The following is a 15,564-nucleotide window of genomic DNA, read 5'->3' on the forward strand; positions in this document are numbered from 1 at the left end:
TTAATCTACAGCCTCTCAGTAACCTCTTCCAGCGTGGAGAAATTTCTTCCTAATGTCTAATTTGAACCTCTCATGCCACATTATCTCAGCTCAGATAAGGGTTTGAGGAGCAGAATGCAAAGATCTAACACAGCAGGTCAGAACATTTTTTCAAGATTGTCCTAAATTTCTTACATCTAAATTTTATGTACCTAAGTAAGAGGTCAAATCCTTTAAACACCCGTCCATAAACTGTCCATAGTTGGAAAGTAGGCAAAACTGAATATAGGAGACTAAATGTAGGTGCTTTCTGCAAATTCACTACAAGTAGAATATAAAGTACAGTCAGGGTCCTAATTTTCATCTGTTTCACATTATTCAGTAGTTCAGTTTTGTTGGTTTGCTTCATTGTTCCCAAAATTCACATAAGTTTAACATCAGGACCTGGAGAATGCAGCTCTTCCATGGGAGCCACCAGCCTTTGGGATCCCCCTTCACTGACCAGTGGTGCAGCTCAGTTAGCTCCACAGAGGGGCTGAGCAGCAAAGAGGCACAGCTCCTGTGGCTCCCCTCTCGCAGACTTCTGTAGCATTTCCAGGCAAATATTATCCCAGAAGTACAACAAATTCCAGGCAAAGTCCACCCCAGAAGTACAGTGAAGGAAAGAACTACTTTTCAGTCATTATTGATACTGCAGCAGCAATTATTGATGAGAGTAAATAGACATATTAGGCTCAGAATAAGGATTTCCAGAGAAGACCCTAAACAAACAATGAGCAAATAGGTCAAATTACCTTAAAAGCTTGAAAGGCAGAGATATCCCTGGGTAAGGGAAGCCCATTCAACCTAAACAACAGATGATGTACGAAAAGTGAATGCTTGTAAGTTGAGGACCAGCCTCTGCACATTTTTTTGCACCTCAATTAGACAGAGATGATAAGAAAGAAAAAAGTGTAGTCAAACTACAAGGAAAGGAATGGATTGATCATTTCGATTTGTTGTGGTAATGAAGCTTGCAAATAGAGCTTGTCTCCCACTCTCATTTTCTTGCCTGGGACACTTATAGGACTGTGGCACTAGGATTGGATACCAGTTGCATTTAACAAGGTACTTCATATTCTGTCTGGATTTCACAGTGTTTGTGCAAACATGAGATTAATTAAAGGGAAAGATGGTGAGAAGCTGCTAACAATTTACTTTAAAAAAACCCAAACAACTTTTGCTTTCTGGTTCTTTCAAAGACTCAAGTATATCTCCTCATCTAAGTCTGTTGTAGCTCCAGTGATGTGGTTCTGTTATGGCATCAGCAAAATTCTATTAGATTTTCCTTGTACCAAGAGACTTCATCACCCCCTGCTCTGCTGAAGGAATTTGGATCCAGGGCATAAATACATATAGCACAAGCTCTCCTAAACACAGGCAGTGCAGGATGAGCTGCTCTGTTCACAGGGAGCACCAGCCTCCAGTGTGGCCTGGACCTGCAGCACAGAAATGTCTTGGAACAGCCTAAATGGTTTGGTTGCCACACACCTGTTTGTTTAATGGAGCTGGGGAATAAGATGGTGCCAGCAAACCTCCAGAGAGCTCACGGGGCAGTGGGGGCCATTCGTGGGCTGTGAGGAATGGGAAACAACTCTGAGCTCAGGAAAGAGCTGTCAGCACTCCCCATAAAGTCAATAACTGGCAGCAGCTTCACTGCTGGGGCAGCAGAGCTGATACCAGCTCCTGCACATCCCACCTGAATCATCACATGCTGAAGCACTGGGTAAGATACAACTCATCTTGGAGGTTAAAACAGAGGTGAGGAAAATTTTCCAACAAGCACTTGTTTTCCTACTGTCACTGCTGGTGGTGCACACCCCATAATTAGATGACCTGAAATTTTTTGGCACTGAAGAATAGCTTGCTCTAACTTTCTGAATAGTAATTGTAAGTCCCTTAGGACTGGCTTGGCTCTCTTGCTTTGCAGTCTGTGCTGCTGCAACCCATTTGAAAACTGCATTGCCTTAGCACACAAAGGAGAGCTGAACTGCATCTGTCCATGCAAAGTACATACATGAGGTCTCATGCTTTTGTTAGCAATATATTATCAGCAAAACAAACTTTCTTTTTCTTTTCTTTTCTTTTCTTTTCTTTTCTTTTCTTTTCTTTTCTTTTCTTTTCTTTTCTTTTCTTTTCTTTTCTTTTCTTTTCTTTTCTTTTCTTTTCTTTTCTTTTCTTTTCTTTTCTTTTCTTTTCTTTTCTTTTCTTTTCTTTTCTTTTCTTCTCTGGAGGTGAGGTCCCCCAGTGCAGAGCAGGACAATCCCCTCCCTTTCCTGGCTGGCCATGCTGTCCCTGATGCCCCCCAGGACACGCTTGGCCCTCCTGGCTGCCAGGGCACTGCTGACTCACATTCGACTTGCCATCAGTCAGGACCCCGAGGTCCCTTTCCAGAGTGCTGCTCTCCAGCCTCTCGTTCCCCAGCCTGTCTGTACCTGCAGGGTTGTCCCAAGCCAGGTGCAGAATTTGGTATTTCCCTTGTTAAACTTCACACAGTTGGTGATTGCCCATCTCCAACTTGTCGAGGTCTCTCTGCAGGGCCTCAAGGCAATTGTCACCTCATCTAAATTTTGTATCATCTCCAAACTTATTATCCCTTCCAGTCCTGCATCCAAGTGGTTTTTGATGATGTTGAAAAGCACAGAGCCGAAATGGAGCCCTGTGGACCCCTGCCAGTGACAGGTGCCAGTCTGATGCTATTTGGGTCCAAAGGCTTTCCTGGGCCACAGCAGGGAGGCCCTTCCAGGATGTGAGACATTTGTGTCTGGAGGGCTCACCCCAGGCTGCACTGGGATCAGTTTTGAGGTTGAAAGCACAGCCCTGCTGTCACCTCCTGGTGACAGGAAAGTGTTTGGCTGGAGAGGAGCACACATTCTCTGGAGCTGGAAGCACATGTGGTCCTGCAGTCCTCCAGTACAGGCTGTGTCTTACAGTCAGTGCTTTCCCAGTCACCCCTACTTATCCCAGTCCCTCAGGTGAAGAGCTGCCTTGGAAAATCCTGCCCTCCACTTTCCTTTGCATTACTGTTGCTGTGGAGATGGCACATCCACATTCAATCCTTTCACGCAGGTTCTCTTGGTCTGACTATGCAGAAGAACATGCAAGAATGTGTATTCCTCTATTCAGGGAATTTTTTAAAAGGTGTGTCTTTGCACTGATGCTATAGGAAATTAGAAACTATATCTAAAAGGCAAATTTTAGTTAACTTTGACTATGGTTACCTAGTCTGTGAACCTGAAGCTAGGTTTTATGAGATCCAATCTCTAGCAAAGTATTTTTCAAAGTAAAGTAAAATCCTCCAAGATTCATCCATTTAAATTTGGATTTTGAATACTTCAAGGTGCAAAAATGGTCAGATCCTGCCCTGCTGTTTCCTATTTTAAACACAAAGTAAAACTGGACAAAGTAGAGTGGGGAAAAAGCAGCTGAGGACAAGCAGGTTACATGAATGTGAAATAAAATATTTTTTCCCGCTCTACAACAAAGTAGCCAAGAATCTTCTGCTTCTCACTGGAGAAAATTGCTAGAACTCCATGTGCAGAACACAGCACAAGCACCACTGCTGTCACACCAAATCTGCAGTGCCTGACAACAGCTGATCAGGGATTACTGACCTGGCTGGCAGCTAGAGTGAGGTACTGAAGGAAAAAAAAAAAAAAAAAAAGAGAAAGGAAAAAGAATGAAAAAAGGGGAAAAGTTATTAAAACAAGGCAGAGGAAAAAAAAAAAGAAAAAAAGAAGAGAGAAGAAAGCTGAGCTGTTTTCAAGATATTATCACCTTTTAGGATTTTGTCTGTCAACAGCTTTCTGGAGATGTTAACACAACCTGTGCTGGATAAGAACTGCCAGGAAGGCACAGATGTGATCAGTCACAGAGCTTGTCAAGCACATGTTAAACTCCAAGTGAACCTCCAATATTGCGCTGTAGCTACTTTTGGGTACATACCAGATGCAGGATGAAGTCTTTTCTCTATGCAACTCCTTCCTCCAAACAAAACTTTCTCTTCCTCCACCAATCTAATGTGCTGCACCCCATTTCTCTGCTTCTTGCCAGCTGTTGCACTAAGTTCACCAGCCACCACACACCCAACAAGTGACTGGCAGGAATTCAGTTTGTTCTTAAATGACTGGCAGCCAGTGCTACAGGGAGGCAAAGAGGGACAGATGAAAGGAGAACAGAGAGGCAGAGGCTGGTGGACTCCTCCGTGTAGATCCTCCTTGCATTTCAAAATGTGAGGTCTGTACATCCTGCTGGCCCCTTACAAAATAATCTTGGTACCAAAATGCACAGCAGCAGGCACAGCAAGCAGGGGATTACTTAAACCAGCTAAGGATGGGGCTTAAATTTAAATCCTGCCCTTAATCAGGGAATGAAAGCCTACCTGCAGGCAACCGGCAGGCACTTTCCTCAGGAAATAACTGAGTGCCTGGATTCCTCTTCTGAAGATTATGTGCCTGAATTTCTCGTTTCAGAAGGGTTGCTTATCTTTTCAGCTGGGTTAAAGCAGGCTCACCAAGCATGTGAGGCATCTTTATCTCCCCCATCTCCCTCCAATCTTGCTCTCCTGAGAGTTCATCTCTATGATTTTTTCCAGTTGCTCTCCCAGATGATGCCCAGGCTGGATCCTTTCAATTCAGTCCCTAGCTACAAACACTTCCTAGGTTTTCTACCCACATCTATCCTGGTTTTGCAGCCTGTTCCCTTGCTCCCACCAACCTGCAGCACGAAGCCATGTCTCTCCTGTCAGAACTGTCAGAACTGCTTCTCTGCAAATTCCTCAGTGCCTCCTTCCTCAGTTGCTCATCTCCACACCATGCCCCAGTGCCTGCAGTGCTGGGCTGCTCACACTCCTTACACACAGCTTCCTCCCCACTCCCTCGTCATTCCTCCCTCTCCATCAGCTCTCAGGTGTTGCCCTCGGTGCAGCACAGCTCTAACAATGTGCCCAGTGCTCAGCTGTAAGGTGTTTAATCTCTTCTCCTTCAAAACCCTTTCAGAGAAGTCCCTGCTTCTCCAGGACCTCACACACACTTGTCCTGAGTCAAGTTTCATTTAAAGTCCACAGTCCGTGGGATGAATGTTGCAGTATACTGATATCTCAGACTTGTGCTTTCTTGAAGCCACTATCTACTAGGATAAATATAAATACACATAAATAGCATTTGGAAAGGTAAGAATCTGATTTGAAAAATACTTTGCAAGTAAAGAACCAGGCACTAGTAATGCATTAGGTTTCTTACATGTGAATCTACAGATGAGATACTTCCACATTTTTAAAACAGCAATTATTTGTAAATTCACATGTAAGAAACCTAATGCATTACTAGTGCTCGGTTCTTTACTTACAATTATTTTTTCCTGATGATTAATAACTATGAAATTGTTTTGTCAAAATCTCTCTGTATTTGAAAACATGCAGTTAGTTTTAATCATCCACAATAAAGCTTATTAAGCGATTAATGGAAGATGACCAGTTAAAGCACTGGCTTCAGATGACACCACCTGGTATTTCTGATGCAGTCTGCATTTCAGATGAGAGCCAGCTTTGTGCTCACATCAAAGCATATATTTTGGCCATCAGTAAACATGGTAGATCTGACTGGGGGGATGCACAATAGGAGAGCAGGCCAACACTTTTGTTTTGTGTCTACACTGAAGTTTCAGGACTCCATTTGAGTTTTTTTCAAAGAGTGCAGAGAACAGACTGTTTGCCAGCTGGAGCAGTTGCACTGAACTGTAAACAGGTGAAGCTTGAAAGGCTGTCAGTGAGACTGCTGATCAGAAATAACATACAGCAAGTGCTGGAGGACAGGCATGTACACACACAGTTTATACACTCTGTGGCTTGGGTTGTTCAGCTTCTAGCTCAGAGTGGGTAATAGTTCATGGCTTTAACAGCCACTCAGCAAACTGTGCTTCCAAAGCACTCCTTGGCTTTTCAGTAGCATGAGAAGACAAAGCCTCCCTGAAACTCCTTCCACATTGTGTGTATGATGGGGGTGGGTCAGTGCCCTCAGTGCAGCCCATAAAAAGAGGCAGGAATGAGCAGCCACACCATTAAAGGGTCCAACAGCTTCAAATAACAAGGCTTGAAACATTCTGTCTCTGGTGCTTGCTGTGCCTGCAGGATGATAGCCTTTGGGCTCACAGCCATGGCTGTATGGATCCATGATTGCGTGACAAAGAGCCAAAGGACATTTCATGGCACCTTGTTCTGAGGGGGTGAAGTCGCAGGTCAGAAACCAACTGGCAATTTCACAGAAAACAATTGATTTTCTCCTAAAGTGCCGTACAGGGAAAACATTTCTCTCTCAGCTTGTTATCAGGGGAAATGAAAGATGAGGGAAATGAAATAAAATGTTTCTTTTCTATCAAGCTATTTCTCATAGGCAGCTCTAATATAAAGGAAATATTCCAATAAAGGAAAATTTCAAGCTAGCCTAAGGAAGAACATGGTAACTCCAGAGAAAAATCTCCCTTTGGAAAGAGGCAGTGCAATTTGAGAACAAACCAGTGGACAAAAATGCCTTTCTTGCTTGCTGGAGAGAAAGGAACTGTGATTTTGAAATATGTACCATGTAGTAAATCTCTCATTGCCCACTGCCAAATCTTCATGCATATATTGTGTGGTGCTGGGCAGATGTATATTAAGCAGGACTGAGGTACAAAAACTGTAATTTGTGATGGAAGCTCACTATTGCATGGAGCAACAAAAGGGTCCAGGTGGGATATAGTGGGAGTTTGTGGAACATCACTTCAAGAGAGGCCATGTGCACAAAAGACTCTGCTTCAGAAATCTTGATCTTTCCTCTTGATCTTTTAGAAATAAAAAAGAGAAACTTTTATAAAATGACTCTTGCCTCTGAATTATGAGTCATGCTGCTTTTCATTAGAGAATCAACCTGCCAAGGGACCTTCTTCAAGGTTTTGAGCGCCTGAAAAAACCCACATTTTTAAAGGTTTTCTACTACTTAGAAAGGAAGTGAGGAAGGAGATAAAAACAGAGAAATGAAAGCTTGATTTAGCTGACTGGAAGACTGTATCATCCAGGGAAATGTGAAGCAAATTATATAGCACAACTTGAGTGATATGAAATTGGTTTAAGTCAATTTTTTGCTAACAACCCCACCTTGCAATCCTGCCTCTTCCAAAACCCCAGATCTGGATTTGTGCATAACTTGACTTCAATATGTACATCTTATGCCAGACTTTACACACATGAATTTGAGAAGCAGCAGGAATCGCCACAGCACAGAGGACCCCATCTCCAGCATATACTCATTACATTACAGCAAATAATGGAAATAATTTTCTGTGTTCACACTAAAAACTGCACTCATTTTCTCAGGTGATTTTCTCTTCTGGGCTCTGTTGTATTGTCCAAAGTTACTGCCATGACAGTGAATACTAATTTAACCCTCAAATGGAATTATTCCCAAGCAGTTATTTTCAATTCATGGGCAGAGGGTACCACTTGGATGAAAAAGCAAGACCACAGCTCAGGTCTTTGGTATTCCAACAGAAATGATCCTAAGCCATATCAACCATGCATAAAAGTGGGACCCCATATGTAATACCTTAATGGAATGAGGGAGAACTAGGACATCATTATGGACATTGATGCTGCTGGAAATTTTTCCTGATGCCCACTCCAGTGCCACATTCCCACTTATCACGCACACGCTTCTGTGAAATGAGGGGAGAGATGCAAGGAAGATGCACTGCCACAAGGGCAGGGTGCTGGAGCAGAGTGATAGTCTTCTACAGTTCACATCCCATATATTTTTGGGGTACTTCATGAGGTAGAAGTCAGCAGGCTGCTTTGATTTGGAGACAACAAGTCCTGAGGTACCCCCTTCCTACCTGACACCACAACTTGGCTGTTCACATTCCTCAGGGAAAACTGCCATATGTCTGTTCGCTGCCACACTTCAGACACAGCAGAGCTGCACTCATTGAAATGGATTCTTTTTCTGCTGTGATAACATTAAGGCTATGTGTAATCAATTCAAATTCCTCCTCTAGAAACTGCATGCTATGTCCAAAACCAGTAAACACCCAAGGCCAAGGTCAGCATTCCTGCATGTTCTTAGAGATGTTAAGTGCCTTCAAGGGTGTTACATGAATAAATCATACCAAGCTATGCTACATGCTAAGGTGTGCAACAAACCAGGGCAATTTGCTGCAGGAAAGAGATGCTCATTAAATGTAATTAATAGGCACTGCCTGTGCACTGAAGGACAGAGGAGCTAATTATTGGAAGAAACTGTGTACAAATAACATTTACAGTTATGAAACCACGGCATTCCCACACAAAATCTCAAGGGGGGGGAAATGACATAAATCAGAAGAATGACCCAAGCAAAGCCACAGCTACAGACCCAGCAATCCTAAAACTAATGAACCCCACCACTGTCCCCACTGTGGTTATTGGGCCTCTCTATTAGCCAGATTTTATGAAGCACCCTAGGATGGGGCCAGCAACTTCTTTTGAATAGTATTCACCTTGGCATTCCAGGGAGCCTGTGTGCTGGAGCTCACAAGCATGGAGCTGGCACCAGGCTTCCTGTGGGAAGCCTCTGATTGGGGTTTGGGTTATGCACATCAGCTCCCTCACAGTTTACATCCTAATCAGTTTTCTTGTCTTTCAATCACAGAGTCTTCAAGGTTGGCAAAGGCATCTAGGATCATCAAAGTCCTCCAGGCCTTCTAGAATTCAGCAAGGAAACAGTAAGGAAGGTGGAATTTTACACATAAGCTCTTGTCACCCCTGCAGTTTACTAGAATAATATTTGTTAAACACTAACAGAGCAAACCACATTTTTCCACATGAAGTGAAAATAGCAAATGAAAATGTTTATCAGTCTCACGTAATGACAGAGCAATGGTATTTGAAAGTATGGTATTTCAAGAGAAATAAACTTTCCTTGTTTATCATCAATGGCTGCAATTATGTTGTCAGGAGATACATGCATGTTTTGATTTCCTCTTCCTGCTGTCTTTTTACCTTCAACTTATATTGTAAGCTTGACACTATTTATTCATGTACTATTACAGAACCACTGAGAGGGGTTATTATTGAAGAGTATTAATTTTTCAGAGCAGTCACACCATGAAGCCACAGATACAGCTAAAGCTTAACCCTACATCCTCCTCCAGAGCAGCATGTTCCTGATGTTAAAAACACCCCACTAACCCCAACAAACACAACAGCATAAAGAGAAGGTTAACAAGCTCCTGGACACGCAAATGCCAGATCAGTGCCTTGCCCCCAGCACAAGGGCACAGAATTAACTCCTAGAGTGACTCCAGAAAAAGGCCACAAAGATGATCAGATGCTGGAGCACCTCTCCTATGAAGACAGGCTGAGGGAGCTGGGGTTGCCTGGAGAGGAGAAGTCTTTGGGGAGACCTTGTAGCAACCTTCTCAAGTTAGGGCACTGGTAGCAGAGCATGCCAGTGATTACTTCCTTGGAGCATAACAGCTCCCAACTTTGGGTAGGATGTTGTCCTACAGGATTCAGACCCCTGGTAACATGTTCAGTTCCTTCTCCTTAAATAACTAAGGTAATGTGGAATAAGAACTTTTTGTTGCTGTTCTTGCTTGCCTGAGAAAATGCTGCCTGATGGCTCTGAACTGTCATTACTCAGACAGAGCAACAAAAAACACAGTTACATCTACTTGCAACAGAGCCCTTGGTCCATCTTTTCACAAAAATCAACACATCCTTTTGCATGAGAAACTGTCAGCTCATCTGAGACATGAGGCCTTGATATTTGCCTAATTTTGTCTTTTATTTGAAGCTTAAAAGCACATCTCCATTAGCTACAGCCTTTGGCTACAATGAAGAACAAATATTCAGCTTCAACACCTTTGATAATGTCTAAAAATAGTTTATTAAACATCCTTAACCTTTTCTAAGAACAAACTTGTAGGTGGGCTTAAAGCATTTGGTGTCATTACAATTATGAACAATTTTGCTCCTTGAAATAAATTCAGCCCAGCTTTCTCAACTCAAAGTCCCCTCTTTACTGAGAAGAGCAGAAAAGAGAGATGAGAACAAGAAGGAAAATTAAAACACCATAAGCCTTCCAATGCCTGATGGAAGAATGGGTCAAATGGAAGTTTATGTTTCAAACTGAGTTGCACTACTCTGAGCTCACATCAGCAAATCTTACCCATCTCACTCTGCTTCTGCTCTACAGAAAATACTTCGGGACATCACTCTGTAGTTGAGCTATGCAAGCTCTTGTCTTTGATGTTCAAGCACTCCTGATTAAGATGGAAAAGGTTTCACCTGCACATCTCAGTAAAAACAGGACCTGAATAAGCAGCATCTCAAAAAATCATACAGCTCACACCCAGCACACATTTCAAAATCAAAACTGCAGAGATTACTGTAACAGAATACTGGTTTCAACAGAAACTTTAAAACTGAACAAATGGAAGGCAACACTAACTACAGTACTGTCTGAATGGCTGCAGTCATTCTCTGGAGCAACATGATCAGATCATTGGAATTTCACTTTTTATGCCCCAGAAAAGTTCTCTTACCAAAGAAACAGGAATTGAAGTACTTTGTTGATTTTTCCCCCCACTGAAAAATTATCTGAATATAGTAAGAGTTCACCTTAATGTACTGCCATAAACCTGTGGCTTCCTTTGAGCTCATAGCTTGTGAAGAAGCTGCAAAGATGAGCAGACAGCACTGCCAGGGTATTAATGGTAACAGTGTATGCAAATTCTTGAACTACTGCAGGGCTTGTGAGTAAAGTGCTCAGATGGCACTGACAGTTATGAAGGTACTTCTGTACATAAGAAGATTTATAGAATCCAAAAGATAAAACTTATAAATAGTAAATCATGGAAAATGAAAAGCAGAAGGGGGATGATCCCAGCTGCTATTGAAAGGTGGGACAGAAGAGAAAAATGAACACTATCATAAAGACAAATGCCTCACATTTGGTCTCCTTTGTTGGAAATAGCTCTTCTGTAACAGCATAAGAATCCAATACAAATACCATGGTAGATGCACAGAGACTTCTCCAGAGAGCATTCAAGGGACCCTCAGTGAAGTTCAGAACAAGCTGTTTCACAAAGCTGACAAACAGGCGGCCCCTGCAGTCCTAGTGCTGCTTTGTTACCAAATGTTTCCCACCCAAACAATCCCTCACCCTACACACGGCCACCATCACCCTCCCTCTAGAAAACCTGTTGGATATCTGCTACATTAAACAACACAAAGGCAAAAGGAGAGAAAGATCTGGATAAAAAAAGGAAGCAAAACAAGCTCATTCTGCAAAACAATGCTCACGCATTTTCTTGGTTTATTTTGGATAATTTTTCATGGATCCCTTCCCACCTCAGATGCCAAGGCAGATTTGGAACCTTTTTCTGATTTGATCAGAGTTTCCCAGTACACCTCACATAAAAGAGAAACAGAATTTGTTCACATTCAGAAAATGAACTGGAACCATCTTCAAAACAACAGTTTTTCAGGATTGTGTAGGTTTTCACAGCCTGGGGCAGAGGACAAAAGGTCACTGAAGACACACAGTTTGGTGTGCTTTACAACCTGTCCCTCAGACACACCTGTTGCTTTAAGTACAGGTTTGAGACTGACAGTGGGAAATCTGATTACCTGACCAAAATGACAATACCTGAAGTATTTAAGTCAGTTGACCAGACTGCAGTTCATAGGCTTACTTTTACACAGCATTGCAATGTACATGAAAATAACAAAACTGTGTTTTCAAAGATGCGAGGAACATTATGCGAATGTGACAGATGGATCTGTGAACTGGAAAATCTCCTCATCAAAAAGGTCTTCTGGCAGTTCTTCATCTCCATCAGCAAAAAATGTAGGGAATGGAGGGTTTTTATTGCAGTCCTTGTAAGTAGGCAATTTGCTATCTCTGACCTGAAAAGCAGGAAGGGGGAGAGTAGGGTTAATAAATCTTACAAAAGATTTTTAGACAGTGATACACTAGAATTTAAAGAACTCAGCTTGTATGCATAAGAAAACCCAACAGCATTCATGTTCCACTTGTTTAAAGAATTCCAGGTATAATCATCAGCTACTTTAACATCAGCCCCAGATATTGAATTTAATGTTTTGTACTCAGCCTTAAAAAGATTTTAAAAATCAGCAAAACTAAACAAACAAACAAAAAATCCTAAGAGAATTTCTCATTACAGGGAATCAAAGCCTACTCTATGAATTCATTGCTCAATATTTTACAATGCTATTAAAATAGAAGTATGGCTTGTTTAAACAGTGCTTATTTCTCACAGTATGTTCCTACATGACATTCCAAGTTCTATTATGCAGTGTAATCACCTCTTCAACAAACAAGACACGCGTTTGTATGCATGATGCAAACTAATTATGACAACTAATTTTGCAAAGATATGTGCATGTGCTGTACTGAATCCCTCTGGCTATTGCGGAGCTGCTCAGAGACTGCAGAGTTAAACATCTAAAATTCTCCACTCAGAAATCAGTACCTAAGTTTGTAGAACATGAGCCTCTAAGACAGCTTATTTGCGAGAAGAGTGGTGCCACAGAGAAATTCCTTTACTGACCTCTCTACATATGGAAAGATTTAGAATCTAGCCCCTGAAACTCCAATCTCTGAAGAAAATTAGTAGCTAGAATTATCAGCAGAAAGTAGTTTGTCTGCAGTAGCAGATAGAAGGCTGGTATCTCTGAATAAAAAAAAAAAAGAGCTACAAATTCTTAAATTTGATTTAAAATTAAATTCTTCTTTTCTATATTGTTACATATCATCTTCCTCCTGAGTTGTCATAATCCCCTTCAGGCACTATGCTCAAGTGGATTAAAAAAAAAGTGCAAATAGATTAGACAAAATTTTAGTACAGAGAAGATAAGCTCTTCCTCTTAGTTTTTGGTGGGGTTTTAAAGAACAGGATGCTTGGTCTTACCTGGTTGGGCAAAGACCTCACATAGGACAGTTCTGACATGCCAAAAATTAAATAAAAAAAAATTTATGCCCACTTAATGCTCTGTTCTGACAGCACTGTATTTACCAAATTCATATCTACTATTACTTGAACCTTTCCCAAAATCCATGAGGATTCCTGCAGATAGCATATACAATAAATTTGATATTCCAATATATTTTTAAGGGCGAGCTTGATAAACAGAAGAAAGCCTTTTTCTAAGAATGAGGGGATGAGGGGTTCAATGTGTTGCACTGGTTAGGATGGCTAAGTAGCTTTTCAAGTAGAACATTCCTCTTCCACAGAAGCATTCTCTATGGCCTTGTGAACTGCCAGACCTGTATTTCCCAATTTACATTGCACATCTAGCTGGAATGAACTAGACTGAGGTCCAAGTCCACAGACCTTTGCTGCCACAGTGAGTTCAAAAGAAACAGTCAGAGAGCTTCAGCAATGTCACCTGAAGGATGGCATCTTCAGAGATGTCATCCTTCCCTTTCAATACACTGTGGCTGTTTCTTTTGCTATATGAAATCCCATTTTAACTGTTTCACTGGTTATCTATTATTTCCCTTGCTAATTTCTCCTTTACTCTCTAATCCTATTACACAACAAAAGCTTTCTCTGTCAATAGCAAAACCCCTCATGATTCCTACATGAGTTAGTATCAGAAAGATTAGAATAATTATTTTATTTATGATAACTTACTCATTTAATGTATATCTTATTTAACTGTTCTTCATGTCTACTCTTGTTATTTTTGATTATTTTCACCCAGAAATAGTATGTGCTGTTGCATATAGGCTGTGTCATTGCAGGCAGCTCTGGACACTTGGAAAATGAAAGGAATTGAAATGTTTGTTTTCCTCCTATTTTTTTTTCCATTACTTCTTAAAACATTTTCTTATGACAGGATTTGGCAGTAAGACATCTGCTGTTAGCTGAAGGAAAATCCAGTCTAATCTCAGTCCTGCATTAGTCTACTTAAATTAATTTAAGATTTCTGTCCCACTTAACATGGTATGAATTACATATTAATGCTAAGGGGCATTTTGGACAGACAATCTCCAGTGTGATACGGAGAATTCTTAAAATACTTTTAAGATTCTCATGAAACAGCTGAAACAGACCATTGTTGCACCCAGAGGAGTACAACACTGTTTCATTTTGCCCCTTCCAAACTCCTCAGAAGCTTGACAGATCCCAGGAGCACAGGTCACATCTGCTGTTAAAATTGTTTTCTTCTGATATGGTCTTTTTTTTATTGCTATAATTGATGCAGTATTTCCTTTGACTGGTGAGGCTACAGCTCTTTTTCCATCTTTCTCTAAACTTATAGCTTTCAAATGCAATTTAAAGTAAAAAAGTGTTATCTTAGAGCATCACTATCAAACTAAATGAAACTCTTTCTCCTTGAAATTAAAAAAGTTGGACAGTATTCTGTTATCAGGTATTATCATTATCATTCCTATTTAAAGGAAGAACTCAACTTCATTTTGCACCTGAAAATATCGATTAGCAACTAAAACATGGTATGATTCATCTGTCTTCTCAAGAGACATTTCACAGCAGTATAATGGCGTTCACTGGTGTAGAGCAGCAGCAAGCAGCTACACTTGTCTGTATAAGCACGTGCACAGAAAAAGAAGTGCAGGTGACCCAGCACAGCTCTTCCTGCTCTCCTAGTAACCTCCTGAGAACAACCCTAATAATGGAGTAATGGAGTAATAATTTCATGCTATGTTACTAAAATCCAGTAAATTTGGCTCTCATCCACAGAAGGAATCAAGCTCATAGTCCAAACTGTTACTGCAATCCATAAAAGCATTTGCTATATCCCTCATATAATAAATACTGGGCTTACTCAACTGCTGTGTTAATAGCACTGTATATTACAGTAGACTATACTATAGACAGATAGACGTAATATACAGATGATGGTATAACCACTACAGTGTATTCTCTGACAGGTCATTTTATCTAGAAAAATACTAGAGAAAGCTGAAATTGGAGCTGGTTGGGTTTTTGTCACTAAATCTTTAGAACAGTCATAAAGGGTTTTGCAGACAATTAATAAACTGCACTTATGTATGTCCCCTATACTGACAGCATAATGGGTAGTATAAACAAACACAAACTCAGAAATCTATCACTACAAAAGGCTTAACGTGGTCTTAAACAAGTGTTAAAAACTGATGCTTAAGTCACAACTCACATTTGTAGTTTAACAGGGCTTCAGGCTGTGTTAGCAACACAGCAAAGAATGCAAGCTATTTGTGTATAAAAATGTGTTTAAATATAGAAAATGATTAGAAATAAGCTCCCGAGGTGTCATACATCACCTAACTCAGCTTCCCTGCTATTTTTGAAGCTAGACATAAAAACTGAACCCAAGAATTATATCCATTTCTTACCAGCCTTATTTTGTCTTAAAAAATAACCCAACCATACAAATCCCCCCCAAACCTCCACACAGCTCTACGAAAGAGGCCCAAGGCCCTGGACCAGGAACATGAAAGAACTGAAGGCACCACACTATCCCTGCATGTCCTCAACTTGAGCAGAGAGCACCCAACCCAGGCA

At 41.0% G+C, this 15,564-nt stretch overlaps 1 protein-coding gene across 1 annotated transcript in view; it reads right to left on the reverse strand.

The window, feature by feature from the left end:
* Positions 1-11,312: 11,312 nt before the first annotated feature.
* The window catches only part of MRPL3 (mitochondrial ribosomal protein L3), a 28,098-nt gene continuing 23,846 nt past the window's right edge, over positions 11,313-15,564 (reverse strand). Inside the window, exon 10 of the mRNA XM_059847527.1 lies at positions 11,313-11,938. Coding sequence (XP_059703510.1) covers positions 11,789-11,938 — 150 coding nt within the window. The 3' untranslated portion in view covers positions 11,313-11,788. The remainder of the gene's footprint in view (positions 11,939-15,564) is intronic.

The sequence above is a fragment of the Haemorhous mexicanus genome, chromosome 1 (assembly GCF_027477595.1).
Source record: "Haemorhous mexicanus isolate bHaeMex1 chromosome 1, bHaeMex1.pri, whole genome shotgun sequence".
NCBI lineage: Eukaryota > Metazoa > Chordata > Aves > Passeriformes > Fringillidae > Haemorhous > Haemorhous mexicanus.